The 17,080-nt window shown below is 38.8% G+C and overlaps 1 protein-coding gene and 1 long non-coding RNA gene across 4 annotated transcripts; one reads left to right on the plus strand and one right to left on the minus strand.

Annotated features, from left to right (window-relative positions):
* Positions 1–6,321: 6,321 nt before the first annotated feature.
* LOC147758466 (uncharacterized) lies at positions 6,322–9,780 on the minus strand. 2 transcript variants are annotated; one of them, XR_015329460.1, is made up of 2 exons: positions 9,580–9,780; positions 6,322–8,202 (listed from the first exon to the last, which is right to left on the minus strand). It is a non-coding gene; the product is annotated as an uncharacterized LOC147758466 (long non-coding RNA). The 2 variants fall into 2 exon arrangements; XR_015329459.1 differs by having other exon boundaries at positions 9,415–9,641.
* An 89-nt stretch (positions 9,781–9,869) lies between these two features.
* Positions 9,870–16,787, plus strand: Tip60 (Histone acetyltransferase Tip60). Of its 2 annotated transcripts, XM_086991725.1 has the most exons (7): positions 9,870–10,027; positions 10,539–10,691; positions 12,412–12,627; positions 13,848–14,069; positions 14,448–14,599; positions 14,939–15,069; positions 15,234–15,522. In XM_086991725.1, the coding sequence occupies exons 2-7, from the start codon at positions 10,602–10,604 to the stop codon at positions 15,371–15,373; spliced, it is 951 nt and encodes a 316-aa protein (XP_086847851.1). In that variant the 5' UTR covers positions 9,870–10,027; positions 10,539–10,601; the 3' UTR covers positions 15,374–15,522. The 2 variants fall into 2 exon arrangements, with proteins under 2 accessions (XP_086847851.1, XP_022643603.1); XM_022787868.2 differs by having other exon boundaries at positions 14,939–16,787.
* Positions 16,788–17,080: the final 293 nt, after the last annotated feature.

Consider the following 17,080-nt stretch of genomic DNA (forward strand, 5'->3'; position numbering starts at 1 on the left):
CATTTGTTTGTATTTAAACGTGTGCTTAATTGTAAAATCAGAGTGTGTTTCCCATTTGCTTAACAACCGCACGTTTATCGGCAAAATCGTTGGCTTAACTTGCCACAAATAGTTTTAACGTGGCAAGGAAAGTATACGCCATATATCTACGGCTCATTGTAACGTATGATTAACTAATCCAGGCATACACTCAATCTAATGAACTTGCGGGAAAGACTGAAATCGCGACAATGGCTGATAAAAGCTATGTTAGTATACTGTATTCAAAAATCCTCTATTCTTCCACTCACTTGCACTTCTTATGTATGCCCAAAATTTTCCATGAGGAACCCGTAATCTCGTTCTTATCCTTTGTATTCTGAACATTGAAGTATATTCCTGTAACAAAGACAGCCAAGTTTCCGACCTTCGGCCCTCTTCCTGTTCCACTTATTCTTCAACCTACAGAAATACATCGATGATAAATGATTTCCATCATCTATGTTTTGCTGCCACCCACCGTCCCCCGTTGACCAGTGCTTCTGATCCAAGGTATTACTAGTTTAAGGAAAAGGGACGAAGATCAGAGAAAATGGACGTCACCATAGGGTTCTAAAGCCAAGGAAAGCAGTTCTTCATGAGGCACGCTGCTCGAAAGGTGGCGACTCGTCTGCTATTCGTTCGTTTAAGGAGGCGAGCTATCACTTAAAAGATTGGCAGTGAGGGAAACTTACACGGAAGAGAATGATAGGCATCAATACAAAAGGCAGATATAAAAGATGAAAACGTTTGAGTTGCGCGAAAGAAAACGAAATTCAAGAAAAAAGCTTTAGCATCGCTTTGACGTTACGTGCACGCGTCGACGTATCCGATGTGAGGTCGATAAGCGCAAGCAAGGACCACTATCGGGTGAAAGAATGTTTTTTTCACGTTTCGTAGCCCCTTGACGCTCCTGGCAGGGCTTTTCCCTGATCATGTTTACGGAAATTGAAACAACGGCGTCAAGGAGCCTATTTTTGGAGAGCATGAGTTCCCTATCGTGTGACTAACCGAAATAGGCGTAAAAGGACCCATCTCGTCACTGAGAAGCCAGTGAGAGAATTTATGGATATAATGGTTTTCAAATTAAATGATGCGAGGCGAGAGAATATTTTGATAGTTTTCTATTTTTCGCTATCTCCTTCAGCTTCTATCAGCGTAAGATGCCCACACGTTCCGTGGCCGCGTCACACGCAGTAGATCAGGGTACGCACCTTTTGATATATCTCGACAAGATAAAAGAATTGAGTATACCCTGGAAGTATCAACTGTTCGTAAATTTCATGATGTTCGTCATCCTACAGCATAGTCAAACTGGTGGTAATCTTTATGTATGAGATAACTTAATTCCTTTTTTTTTTTATGCTCTCCTTTAATCAAGCGAGCCCTATTCACTAAAAAAGCTATTCGCTTCGACTAGAAAGAACTTCCCCTGAAAATTCCACATGATCTGCTAAGAATATGTACATTTATTTACTTTTCCATTTCTGTTCATAGAAAACCGCTTGAAATGACCACTTGAGCGCACAAATGTATTCCTCTGATTGATCTCCTCAATATTTTAAATTGCAAATTAGGTTTAAGTGCACGTATTCATATAGCTCGCACTAAGCGATATTTCAGTTTATAAAAAATAGATTTTTTTATAGTGAAATATTGTTCGTTGTTTCGAACTCATAACTATATGTAAGCCTGTTTGATCCAAATTACAAACTTTCCTTAAGCAGATGTGCCAATAAACAGGTAGTACCTAATACTAGGAAAACTGTCTTAGGTTTTATCCAATGTTACTATGAAGGCCCAGCTGGCGAGCACGAACCTCATCCAGAAGGATACTTTTCGAATAACGATATAATCAATTGTTGTTGTCGATCATACTGAATTTTATATGTCTACCGAGAAATAATTGATAGTCCGCCCACATAGGCGCCCATGCACAACACGTACCGATCCTATTTCTTGGTCGTACATACATACACAACCTAATTTATTATAGATAATTTTTCTGATTACCAGCTATAAATTTATTTGTACTCGCCGTACGTTCTAGCTTTTTTAACGTCGCTATCGCTACTCATCGTCAGAGCTGAAAACGACATGGATGTAAAAGAATAAAGAGATTTTTTTTCGCATTTTATAGAGACACTATACCTAAAATAAAATTGGGGAAAAAGCTATTATTTGACCTATTTTCTTTCACGGATCACAAATTGGGCTAGCACTGTCTCACTCGCTGCCGGCCCTATTTAGAACAATCAAAACAATTCGGACGGAGAAGCAGGAGACAATCGGAGGAAATCGCTTGAGAGCACGCTGTCACTTATTCTGGCGATGGGATTGATTTGCACACCGATAAAAAAATTACAGAGGGAATGGCAGTGATAGAGAGAAAATCTCAAAGCAACTGTGGGTAGCTGGTAAGTCGCTTAGCGAAGTGCTAGCTGGCTCAGAACCCAAGTTCCGAGTCTCCGGGTTCAGACTCTAGATGTCTATCGAACGAGACTACTAGCAAACGACGACGGCGACTGGTAAAGAAAAAGTGCCGAGAACGAAAAGCGAATAGCAAATCGTTTCGGAAAGGAAATGATGGCCAAGCGGCAGGGAAAATGGGACTGGAAGAAGGTATTCTGGTAGAACCGGAAGGGGATCTAGTTCGCGACTCATCTTCCAAATGTAGGTAGGGAAAGACAGGATGAAAATAAAAAGACAGGACGCCCGCTGTTGGCCGAAAAAGGACCCTTGGAAACTGATATAGCTAAAAAGGACAAAGTGGGCAGTCGGATAAATCGAAATGGTTTTATTCGAACTACCGCATATCGTTGCAATAACCATTTTGTACACGTATCTGCATACCTGTATACTGATATGGAGCTTTGTTCTATTGTGAAAAAAAGACATTTCATTGTCTGACATCTGATCGGCCATCAGACGGGTTTTCTTCGGAAACCTTCATGATATTAATCACTTCGAGATTATAGAGATACAAAGAAACTTCAACAAAATCAAGTTCACACCGAATTCATATCGAATTTGAAATGAGTCAAATTTGGACATTACAGCTAAACAAGACTGCGGTCTCAGAACATGGCGACCGTTAAATACATATGTGCTATTAGTCTAGAAACTGAACTTAATCGAATTATCTAACCACATATACAACCTTCATGCGTCTCGTATTTTAATATTTCATTTGTTATGTACTAAATGTACAAGTAACTTAAAATAGTTCTAGTTGAGAAAATAATGATGAAAAAAATAAACTGACTGACTATGTGTAGGCGTTTTTCTCAGATCTGCAAATCTACATAAAAAGTGCCGTTATCTATTTTGTAAATTCTAACAACAAAGCTTAAACTCGCAAGCGGAAATCGCTTATTTCATAACCCTAGAATTATTAAAATTACCCAGAGAGTATTGAAAAAAATTACCGAACAAAGTTCTAAATCAATCTTTCCGATGCCTCACTATCGGAGCCAATACCTGGTTCTATGAAAGTGGTGAAATGCTTTCATTTATCTATGTTATTTCATTAAACAGCGTTCCTGATGTAACACAATTTTTTTTCAGGCCACTTACTCTAAACTTTTTCCGCTCTCCAGCAGAACCTCTGCATCACACAATAGTTTTGCTCGCTATTTTCAGGGCCGCGCTGCGCCGTGTTCCACGGAATTTCTCACTTTCAATCTTGTGCCGTTCCACCACGTCGCTGTTCTCCCGTTCAACTTGCTTTGCCGTTCTCGTTTGTCTCGCAATTAACATCCGCCCATCCTTTCTCGGCACCTTGAACTTCTACACTTTTACTCCACCGAAAACCTGACCCCAGCTTCCCATCCACCATCCAAACAAAACGCTTCAGCTGAAATTGCCCCCCTCTACGTCTGCTCTGCCGAGAACGTCTGCTCGTAGAGACTTCCGAACCGTCGCAACTTTCAGATAGTGGCAGCGTTGACGCACTGGCTGGTGTTCTTACTGCTGCTATAGTTGCTGTTAAAGCTGGCGCCGTTACTGTTGTTTTTGTCGTTGTCGTCGTTTTCGTTTCGGACGACATAGATCCAGCAGCATCGGCGACACACGACACGTCGACAACAATTTCAGCGTCCCAGCAATCTGGGCATCACTTTGCAATACACCACGTATACGCACAGTAGGTGGATCTTCGTGTGGAACATGTGAAAAAAAGAAGAAACGCCGACGAAAACGAGCCGGCTTGACACCCAGCAGGACCGGGCAGCTGTCGCTGTGTCGGTCCTTGTGCCCCTTCAGGAGACTCACTTCCGGGCCAGCCAGTCAGGGTAGAAAGCTACGGTAGAGCAACTGAAAGAGCAGCCGCCGAGTTTTGCCACCTTGTAATCTGCTCGGTGTCGCAAAGGCTATTGCTAGGACTCGAATGGACGGCCACTTTGGAGGTTAGAGTGGCAAAAGGCCGAACGAAGCCGGTCAGAGTATAGAAAAAAGCAGACTAAGGAGTGAGATCTGCTGGTATCCTACCTAAAGCAGGATCCGGCGAAACAGGAAGAAGGCGTGTAAGCGGGGGACAAGGGAGAGATATTGGGCACATCCGTCTTTCTCTCGTTTAGCGTTTTTCTCCCTTCACTCAACTCTGAAAGCTATCGCAAACTCGCTACACGGCCGTTCTAGCTCCACCCAGGACCCCTTCAACCTTTGCCTGCGCCCTCCCCTTGTTCCCTTTTATCACCTTTTTGGGCTCCTAGATCCGGCTGGTTTCTTTGCTGCCTTTCCTGATATCGGGGTAAGTCCTGTTCAATCGCTCAGTTCAAGCTTTTGGAGGAACTGCCCCTACTCCATCCTGCTCACCCGGTTATTATTACCGGAGAGTCCACGATTGCCTTACTCCAACCTTCTAACCTTATACGGCCTTCGCCGATGTCCTTACCACATGAGTGGTAAAGAGTAACGATAAGAAAGGCGATCGTGGAGAGGTGTCCCATGCCTGCTACCACCTTCGCCAGTTTTATTTTATCTTCATCTGCTTTCTCCTGCCAGCCTTCGTTACGAGCTTGGGTGTCGGTCGTCGCTGCCGGCCTGCCCGTCGGCCCGCCAGCAACTGGAATTTTTCGGCATTCCAGGAACATTTGGGCGAGCAAAAAAGTGGCGGACTGGCGAGTAATAGAACAGACGGCTGAACAAGCCGCTAGTTGCCTTCGCCGCTACTAGAACGAGTGCTGCGATTGCGACGCCTCTTTTTCGTTCGTTCTTTTTCCGTCTCTTCAAGCAACCTTTTCTTTTTCCTTAGCTCTGGACTGCTACATCACGCACGTCGGAGGCGTGACTCGTCCCAACGCTGTTGCTGAGAATGGGAATGGTCCAATTGGAGGGGCGAAGGACGTTACGCTTGTTTTCACTTTACTTTCTGTCACTTTTGTTCTCTTTGGCGTCTTTCCCATCGCCGACATTTACTTAAATATAATTTTCGCAATATTTTTTAACTAGATCATTTTTGCAAAAGAGTTCAGCTACGTGGAGAAAGAAGTTAAATTATCTCTGAAGGCTACTCGAAAGCACAATATAACAGCCGCAACTAAGTGCAATAACGAAGCAATAATCGACGGCACCCTTGTAGACTGATGTAGCGAATTTGTAACTCCAGAAAGTTTATATTAAAGCTCTGACAAAAAAAAAAACAGCAATTGTAAAAATGACCTGAAGCCTTAGTTAATTTTTTTGCGTTCACGGTGTTCGCAACGAAGTAAGGCAATGTAGGGCATTTCGTAAGGCACATCAAATGAAATGAATATTAAGAAACACACCTATTTATGTTTATTACCAACAACTAAAACATCAACAAACATCAAATCGTGCTCCATTCACCTGAGCAGCACTTGAGGTATTCACTTACATTAATGCAATAGTCTGTTTCGACTCATGTGGCTACGCGGCAAAACGCATGCACTCTGGTTCTCGTAACGGTGTTCTAAAAGCTTTAAGAGCTGCGCTCGTTGCCGGAAATCGACTAAGGGAAAACCTTCAGTAGTCTGTTTGGAGTAAAAACATAGCGGATAAATGAACGTTTAGTGAGCCGACAGAAATAGGCATGTCTACCACTACGGATACGATCTCTCGTAGCATCGCTGCAAAGCGTCGTTGCTTGTAGCACACTGGTTGTTTCATTCGAGTTCACGAGTGAACTCCTCAGCGCCACGACAAACACATAATGTTCTGCAGCAGATCAGTTGAAGCCTTAGGAATACAGAAGGGTGTTGCGGATTAAATATGATAACCAGTCTAATATAAGCATTCGTCTTCTCCAAAGCTCCAAAATTGCTTATAGTTATTAATAATCAGTTAAGAGTTTACAAAACCAGTGAGCCTGGCAGTTTTATTCTATTTATTTTCATAAACATGATAACATTTGTTATGCACAGTTAATAGACTCGCATCTTACAGCAAGGAACCGGTGTAACATAATATATTGTGCTATCAAGGACAATTGTTCTCGCACAGCATTCAGTGACAGCCTACCACTTAAATACAACAGACCCAGGCCAAAAATTCGCTTTATAAAAACCGAAAAGGCACTGTATTAATTTCTAGGCCATACGATCTGTCATATTGATTTTTTTATGGAGCGCAAGCAACCTCGCATTGAATAATCTTTGAATGAGACAGAAATCAGAACCTTTTCTCATAGGCCGCAAAAGAAAACCAAAAGTACTATTCACTATTAAATGTACATACAACCAAATATAGAGTTCTATTTTATAATGTTTTATAACGAACTCCATGAAAGCTGCAAGTCATCATTACCAAAAATTTACATAAGCATCTCACTAATAGGAGGCATGTGCGCTTATTGACATTTTCAAATAGCATCAAGTGCTTAAAATTTACTTGGTTACTTGGTTAATATCCAGTTATTCTTTATATATTCACTATATAGTTTGTGCATATTCAAAACAACAGTGCAGCTATGTTTAATCAGAAATAATTATTTGCATCATAACATAAAGTTTTAATTGCGTTATATAAATATGCCGAATTCTCTTTTAGCCCAGATGACTATAGTGCGTAAGGCCATTATAGTGTTTCTCTTTTAGAGAACCACACTTTGTCTTACTGAACAGCGTCTATCAACTACGCGACTCATTTGTAATCAACGATCGGGTAGTTATAAAATATATACACAAACAAACACTAATGATATTTCGACGTTGTTGAGTGATGAGTAGGTCCCAAATAGAAGTCGCTTTCAGTTTTCTATTTAGATAGCAAACATTCACACCGTTCGCACAACATAAAATAGAATTTATTATAGCTTATTCTGTGGGTGCGTACTACCATTATATCACTGCACGTTGGTCAAAAAGTCACAACGTTCTTTTCTGTTATCAAGCGAGACGCGTTCACTCGAATTCTATCACACAAATCTATGTATTATGTATAAGCTGCCTCTCTTTCCCTACGATCTTCTGCCGGCTCTCAACTGATTTAATTATTCCGTGTCGCTAGGAGCTTTCGAGTTTGATGTTTAGTAACTCATCCAAAGAGTGTTTGGAATCCTCTCAGCTATCAAGTGTAACCGCTACGAATATCATTTGTCAGAGACCGAGACGGGAACCGTCAGCGGAAACCTGAAGTCTCCGGAATATCATGGGTGTATCAAGTTCTTAGAATGAAGCGGGTATAATGGCCTTTGCCATTCATGATCTGGCATCGTAGCGAAGAAGTATGACTTTGCCTTATCCATCGAGTTCTTAATGTTTCCTTATTCAGTCTCTTCATATGGGCCATACACAGGCTCTTGTCAACTATCTTTTTTCTTAAGCATTTCTTGGTCTAGAAAACCTTTCCAGTAGGGGACAATGAGAAGCCGCATCTTCGATAGCTCTTTACTTCATTTTTAGGCTACCCAAACTGTCAATTCTGCAGTAAACCCTGTTGAATGAAGAAGGATGCTAATAGCCATATAGTTCATCAGCTCGGTAACTTCGCGAATTGCTTGCCCATTGTTTTCTTTCAATGGCACCTTTGGATGACCTTTTTCGATAGCAGACGACTAACCGGGATGAGATGCATTCCCTAACCAAGATATCATTTTCGAAATGAACAAAGTAGCTTTGAGCGGTTTTTCAGGCGTAAGATCCGCAGCGCACACGGCACACGAAGCTGCATCAGTAACTTTTGACTTTGTCAGTAGCATAAACGTTGAGAATGCACTTCCTGAACCTGAAATATCAAACTCTAGAATTTACACTCAGGATGAAAATGCAGCGGGCTCAAAAAGAAAGAAAATATTTTCAAATGTTATGAACGAACACGCATTGTTAATGCAAATAAGAAAGCAAACATCTGAAAAAACGCCATTATTCTTTGACCAAGCTAATTTTTCTATAAAATACTTTCGGAAGCCATCGAAAATGGTCTCCGCTTTAACACATAGAAGCAGACACATATTTATTGATTTTGATCTATACTTCTATCATACGTTTTCAACAAAAGCCATATTAAGCATTGAACAATGTGGGCGATCTAATTTCTTTTCGTAGCTTGTAGTAACGCAAAGCTTTCGGATCGGATCCCATCGAACTTTATAAGATCTCAAGTCAAGGTTTTATTTGTTTTTATTCATTTTTTATTTTTTTACTTTTTAGGTTTTATAATCATTTGAAAATATGTTTATTATTTCAAATTCTATAACCAGTTACATACAGCTGAATATCCCTGTGGTCGACTCCACCTATTTTCAAGTACGGCACTATTCTCAACATGAATTGGAAAACTGTGAAGTGAAACCGCTAACGAAAGATGTGTAGTTTTGTAATTAGTTGAGGTAAAGACGTATATTTAAGTAACAATGTACTTATATATTCGCTGAAGCTATTATGGCATGCAAAACTTTGTAGCAAAACGTTACAACTTTTATTCAGACATTATTGGATTTTAAAATTATCCCGGTTTCCATAAATTCACTGAACCGCTTCTGATTTGCACTTGACTCGCAAACGCAAAAACAGTCCGTACGATGAAAAATGTTAATACGTCCATAAGCAGTCATTCAGTCATTAACAGTTCAAAAACAGGTAAAAATTGTGTACTTTCAGTCAACGTCTTTTTATTAGGTATCTAATCATGCAGATAGTAAGAATGAACTTTTCGTGGTATGTACCAATTGTTTCGTTTATGCAGATTATCTTAAATAGAAATGCACATGACGTACCCAGTAACGCAAATAAATATACTAGAAAGTTATGGATTCAAACATGAAATTGGCTAAACGTCTATGAAAGACAAAGCGATAAGATTGCTCAAAACGATAAATAATTACTACGAAACAATAACCAATAGCACAGTAGTGTATTGTCCAAAAAGTATTGGGACGTAGCTACCTGACAATTGTAATGCCAACCACTTTTAGTATGCGAGTATAAACAAACATACTTGAGACTGTAGAGGGAGTGAAGTTTGCAACAACAAATTTAATTTATCTACCAGTTTATCATCTTCGCTCCACTATAAATAAGCGGCAAGCGATTTAGACTCAACTTTCGTGTCAAAAGTAGTTGTCATTATCACTAGCTTCAACATTTTGAGATAGCTATATACCATTTTCACCTGCCGCATGTACACTAGTGGAGCCGTAAATAACGTGCTTCTCCAAAAGTTTTCGCGCCCGTACCATAGTATCACAAATCGAACCACGTCGATTGAAGTTTTTTAAAGCAATATTGACGCGCTTCAACTCTATTCGAAAAAAACGCCGCACTTAAAACGCGATGAATCATACATTTAAGACAAATCAAATGTTATATCAAAACTCACTATAAAGAAATTCATCATCGTACACACCATACAGAAGGCATTAAATAGAAACACGCACGAAACCGGTGTCCGCTAAATATAGCGGAACTTGACTAGGTATGTGTTTACAAACTTTGCAAGCCGAATTCGGAGCGCCGTCGAGAAAAAATTGTGAATTTTTAGTAATTATTTAAAAGTTCTTTCACGATTCTATGCTAATAAGGAGACTTCCTATGCTCCCTCCTAACTCCAGGTATAAATATCTAATAGGGTTGAAACGGGTTTCATAGATAGTTTACCATACCGCCATTATAGAAAAAGTGGTCAGCTACTAGTTGCAAAACTGCACAATTTTCTTTGTTAAAAATATATAAAAATCCAATTATGTAAGAAGTATTACCGCTAAGAATTGCTTACATCCCTTAACGTACTTAATAAATTTGGTTTTCCGTTTCTTGTTTTTTAGTTGTCATTTTTAGTGCAAAATATGTAAAGCAATCGCAGTTGTGGTGTTCTAAATTTTATAAAGTTGTATTTAAGTATTACCTATCCAAATCGACAAAATCTACTTACGTTAGTACAAGAACTTTACAAGCTTCAATATATAGCAAATTTCTGGACAGTATTGTTAAAAAGATGCAAATTAAACTATTGCTTGTTCGATATTGTTGTTTCCTAGTTTACTGTCAGATTGTTTACCATACTTTAATTTCAATTATTAATGAGATGATATGGTGCGGAAATGTGTACATTTTTTATTTCAGCCTATTGTGATATTATAACTGTGTACGTAGATTATTGAAATTGAAAACAACTAGCTAATTAAAATGCCGACAAGCTCACCAGCGGCGACAGATCTAACGGAAGGATGTCGTGTGCCAGTAAATATGGTCGGCGCAGAGTGGCCTATTGCAGAGGTATGTGAACCTTTCGTGAATTTCAAAATTTGTATTTATCTTTAATGTTATTGAATCTTTACTAGCGAACAATGAAAGAGGCGCACCTCTTCCTGTTACTTCCCAAACTTTCAGCAAAGCAACCTAAACGACAATCTCACTAGGAATCGATCCGCATATTATTTAGCGTTATTTAATCTTGGTATATCAATTTTGTACTGTATTAAATGGCGCCGAATGTGTGTCAAATATACACAATATTTACATCATAATAAAAACAAAGGTGTATAACTATATGTAAGTGTTAAGTATTATTTTACTTAAGCAGCCGTTTCAGGGTTCATGCATCAACTTGCAAACCACAAAGCTTTCAATAACCATTTTACACAAAACAGGCAAAACTGCTAAGATTCCAGATCGGACCTACTAATGTAGCTCCCAAGTTTGCAGCAGTTTTTTTTTCAAGAAACTTTGTAGAAAGTTTAGCGGCTTAAAGTTGTACAACTTCCCAAGGATTCACAGCATGTATACAATTGTATGAGTATCAAACTTCTTCAATACAGTCAAGGTTTCGAATGAGATATGACAAGTGGCACCATCTCGTGGGAATTCCAAATTGTTGAGATCGAACTTATTAGGTTTCGGCTTCAGAAAACCTGTCAATATGTTTCTGCAAGGATAGCGATAGCAGTTGAATAAAAAAAAAACAGCAAGATGATCTGTACTGTCCACTACTATATGGTTACTTTAGCTTTATGAATACCTTTTTTAAAATTTACTGAAAAACGGCAACAAATTAGAACGGGAATTAGAATTGCTATTTAAACAAACGGTCCAACACCAAAATTGAGTAATGAATACTGCTTTATTGATAATCCTAAATTAATAATACTGCTATATAATAAAAATATGTATTCGCATATTATTTTTACTATACCACTGATATTTGTTATACGTCTGCATTTCCTTCTTAAAGAGATGCTTTGTTGCTTTGCTATACGCTGTTCTTTTTTTTCCATGACGAATTTTGATTGTAAAGCCATTTTAAGGGTTAGTTTCATTTAAGAATTTCTTATCGGCATTTACAATTGCTTTAATTATTTTCTCAAGGTTTCCACTCTGCTCTGCAATGTTAATGAATGTGTCGGTGACGGCGTAAATATTTCAAAGTGTCGCATCTATATACAATCTTTTGCGTTGTAGTTTCGTTCTTAGGTTATCTCTTCAAAATTAAGCAGTGCGAATATAGGCTTCCACCACAATTTCAAAGCTGTTTATAGCACTATGCTCTGAACTTCGCTTGTTCATTACTAAGCATGTTATTAACCCGGTGCCAAAATACGCTAAGGTAACTCTGAACGGCTGTATAAAGAGAAGTAAATACAAAAAAAGAGGACTTTTTAGAGTAATCCTTCGACTATCAGTCATAATATAGACAATAACCTTCGCATATTATGACTAATTATTGAAATTAACTAAATATTCATAATAAAATATTTTACAAGAATTAATTTTATAGCCATAAATTTCCATTCTAGATTTTTTCGACAGCAATCATAGTCCTCAGCAGACACTCACTTAATTGTTTTCCATTTGGTCTGTTTTTTAGTTTAGAAGGATCGCTGTGCTTGGCCTAGGGATCGCTATCTGGTGAATTAAATCTATTTGTCTTAACAAAAATTATTATTCCGTACGTTGTATCTAACCAGCAAACACCGTTTAATGCTGTTATCATTTCCAGGTGCTATCGACCCGACGGGATGAATCAAACGGAGGCTCAACTTTATATTATGTTCACTTTGTAGGGTATAACAAACGGCTTGATGAATGGGTAACCACGGATCGGATAGATTTCTCACGCATCTCCTTACCGAAGGCGAAAAGTGCAAGTGGCGGGGGAGCCAGCAGTAATAATAACGCTAGTAAATCGCATCATCACCACCACCATGATTCTTCGGTAAGTCTATATGCGTGTATATCAACGAAGTGACGAGTGAAGGTGTACTTAAAGAACTTATGTAAAGCGTTTTATTTTGCCTTAGACCTTAATACGTAACGTCACGTTCCTTGGAGTCAATCTAGACTTTGCCAGACATTTTTTTATTTGCACGTTATTTGTCGGGTGTGGTCCACTGTTTATTAACCGTAATTAGCTTTAGTTGGTTTCTATAGAGTTTCGTAGAGGGTGATATAATTGAGCAGATTTTTTTTTGCATAAATCCATGTGACACCCAAACCTTAGGCTTTCAAATGGTTTAAAACTGCTTAGTTCCTTGTCGACATTATGACTACTTACCTGTTTGTCTTGTTGTCTCTCGCAATAGATTCAACATAGATTTTCCGTAATCGATGGATTACTATGAGAGCATGTTTCACATCAATATTTTCAAAACGAAAGTGACAGATTCATCTTTGGGTCATCGCTTCTGATAATGCATTTCGGATCTAAGCAGCATTTGTGCTTTAAATTATGAAATATGGCAAGTTTTTGCGGAACGTCCACTCGTTTTCAAGGCGCTCTGTCCTAAATACGAATAAAAATATTCCAACAATTTTAGCAACAAATCTGCTAACGCCAAATCTTAGCTTCCAAATAACACCAATGCCGACTCATCTTACTTGAGGCATATGGCATAAAAGTTACATAGCTAGAAAAACAATTAATCATTTTTTGACAACCCTATATATATACCAACGTTACGCACATTAGAATATATAAGATCCGCTACGAACAATATCTCTCGCTTATTATGGTTAATAATAAGTGTGATAATTTTCGACCAATCAAATCATTTAACCAAAAAAAAATGATCGTGAGTTCCTTGTATTTAGATTTAAGTGAGCGGTTTCACTGTGATGTTGAAAATCCTTACATAAAATACGGACTGTATGTCAGTGTCTATGGAAATTTAGTTTAATTGATTTATTATATTCATACCTCATATAAAATTGCTAACTCTCTGGGTTTCATATCACATGCATCGATCAGTTTATAAGGCTTGATATTAATAAACATAAAGCACTACAATAGCAGTCAGCGTAAAGTACTACTTAGTCAACAATCTCATACGTTTTTAGAGTGCTTACAAAGTCTTTTTCACACCTTAACTTAAACCGCTACGAATTCCTTCGAACCTAAGTTGTTACTGTCGTTTTTTTTATTATTCTTTATTTTAGGGTTCCTTGTTATCATCCGGAGGTAATACATTGGGCACTGCGGCCATCTCTCGACCTTCAAGTCCCGACCTCTCAGCGCTCAGTGCGCCAGCAACTCCAGAAAGCTGGCCGGGAGGCACGCCAGGCAATGCAGCGAGTACACCGACGACCAAGGAAAATGGTCTTATTGCGCAAAAAGGCAGTAACCGTAAAAGACCCATTAAAATGGACGAAGATTCACAGGTCTGTAGTAAACTTGTACGCCGGTAGTCTAAAACAATTAACGCTTTTTATTTGAACAGTTATTTACTTGTGTGCCAGCATGGCGACATTAATGTGCTGATGCAAACGAGATTAATAAATTATTATAATTCGGCTTAACTTTTGATTCTTTAAATTAATTTAAGCTTTATTATTGTCCTCAAAACTCGATCATGACAATAGTTGATTGATAGTAGTCGATTGATAATTTTGTTTAGATGGTGATTACTCTCTAGACTGTGTCTTCAGTTGCTGCCTTCCGTGGGGCCAATGCTAACTTCGATATCTGTGCGGATAATCTATAATTATTATTATTTATTTGTGTAATTTATGATATTTGTTTCCCTCTTTTTTGTGTAGGATGGTCCTGCTTCCAAACAACAAACGGCAGGCACAGCACCGGCTCGACCGTCCGGATCCGGATCGTTGGTAGCTCACAACGATAGTGATATTATCACAAGAATGAAGAATATCGATATGATCGAGCTCGGAAAATATCGAATACGACCTTGGTAAGATTCACACAATTGATTTAAGCATCGCAGAGACCATGACACTAGGGTTTAAAATCTTAGGATTCGAGGATTTCGGTTTTTGTGTCAACGTTTTTCTTCATTAAGACAAACAAAAGCTACATGCTATTATGACTTTTTGGATAACACGCTCGATTTTCGGAATTTACTCAATCGCTATAGTAAAACCTAAAATATTGTTATGTTAGGCTTACTATAAATGAATCGTTAGACTAACGGGACATGCAAAGTCTGAGCATAAAGGCAGCGGTCTATTAGTCATTTTGTCGACTGAATTAATCGCAAATTGCTCTTTTATTGATTTCTTGTTGTTTCCAGGTATTTCAGCCCTTATCCACAAGAGCTGGTGAATGGCTGCATCTACCTATGTGAATTTTGTCTGAAGTTTCTCAAATCACGGAAGTGCCTTCAACGACATTTGCAGAAGTGCACATTGCGCCATCCACCTGGTAATGAAATTTACCGCAAAGGGTCATTATCTTTTTTCGAGATTGACGGCCGCAAGAATAAGACATACGCTCAGAATCTCTGTCTACTTGCTAAGTGCTTTCTCGATCATAAGACGCTCTATTACGACACGGAGCCATTTTTGTTTTATGTAATGACTGAACAGGACGCAAAAGGATTCCATATTGTCGGCTACTTCTCGAAGGAGAAGGAGTCAGCGGAAGACTACAACGTCGCTTGTATACTAACGCTGCCCTCCTACCAGAGAAGGGGCTATGGCAAGTTGTTGATCGAGTTCTCCTATGAACTCAGTAAATTCGAGGGTAAGACGGGCTCACCCGAAAAACCACTTTCTGATCTCGGACTACTGTCATACAGAAGTTATTGGGCTGAGGCAATACTTGAGATTCTTATAAATATGAAAAGTAACGAAAACTGTGACGATCGTCCATCGATCACTATCAACGAAATCTGTGAAATGACATCAATTAAAAAGGAGGACGTCATTTCCACGTTGACTTATCTTAATCTTATCAACTACTATAAAGGCCAGTATATCATCACGCTAGGCCGAGATGTACTCGACACGTACGAGCGGGCTGCAAGTAAACGGAAAGTTCGAATCGACCACAAGTGTTTACATTGGGTGCCGAAGGATTGGACAAAACGTGGTCGGTAGCAGCGCTTCAATGCGTGGCAGCGCTTTGTATTATTCTTTCGTCTGCTTTACTATTAAGATTATTGTTATTAATGCCATTATTATTATTATTATTCTTATTATAAGTTAGCGTTCTTTTAGCTCTGATCGTGGCGAACGGACAGAGTAGGCGTGGGCACCTTACATCACGCTGTTTCTGCCGACAGCCCCAGCCATTGCATGCATCGTACTGAGCAGTCGGTATGCATGCTATTGTTATTATTAGTACTATCGAAGTCACAGATGAATTATCGATGGATTCGTATAATTGTTATTTTCCGCCCACCGTATCGTTTAGAGGGTTCTTGGGGAAAAAGATGTACACACCAACATGCACAAACACAAAGCAAATGCATACAGAGTCCAAATAAAGTAAGAAGATAAAGTTCATGTTTAAAATCAGTTTTTACACGACCACACTGTATGAATTAATTAATCATCAGTTTGGAAGTCCAGTTTTCACTGATTGGAGACCGGCTATACTGCTTGTATGTAATCATAAATAAATACATGTAGAAAGAAGCAAGTAACGAAAGAGGAAGGGGAAGTATATATTCATATATACAGTACGATAATGATAGAGCGTAATTGGGAAAGGGGCGCTTGACGAAGTGACGCAGTAGAAACAGCTCGTACTATGTATGCTGTCAACGGTCTCCGTACTGCTCATATATATATATATATAAAAACGTGCGAGGCGAACCAAAGGTTTCTGTATAGATGAAAAACGGTTAGATTAACACTTTATAATGGAAAATATATTAATAATTATCGCGTATTTTCATCCTGTCAGGAAGTTTTGGTTCATCCAGTGGGCAGTGGTGTCATCTGGTAGTTGACGCGGGTAGACGCGTAATATTTCTTCTCGATAAAGATGCAGGTAGCCACCAAGCAGCTTTTCAATAGCCCTCCCCAAAACGTTCTGTCGTGGCTTGTTATAGGTTTTAAGCTTTGTACAAATAAGTATAAAAAAGCATGGTAAGCCTGAGTGTAAATAAATTGTGAATTTTCATGCGCAGATGATTCGTATTTGTCCTGATTTTTTTGAGCTCAGTAGTGCTACTGATAAATTCTGACTCAAGTAACGTAAGTCAACTTTAGTAAAATAGAGATTCTTTTGTGCACTGTCAGTGAATTCTAAAATAAAAACCGAATGATACTGTATGCTTTTAAACAGTGTGAATTACGATGTTAGTCCACAATGCATATTCGAATGGTTTATAATTTTAATTCATTTTTCGAAATTGGGCACAAGAATGATGTTTGTTTTGAGCTATTTTGTCAGTATGTAAAGAGAAGGGCGCGTTGAACATAAG

The sequence above is a fragment of the Varroa destructor genome, unplaced genomic scaffold (genome assembly GCF_002443255.2).
Source record: "Varroa destructor unplaced genomic scaffold, Vdes_3.0 BEIS01000001.1, whole genome shotgun sequence".
Lineage (NCBI taxonomy): Eukaryota > Metazoa > Arthropoda > Arachnida > Mesostigmata > Varroidae > Varroa > Varroa destructor.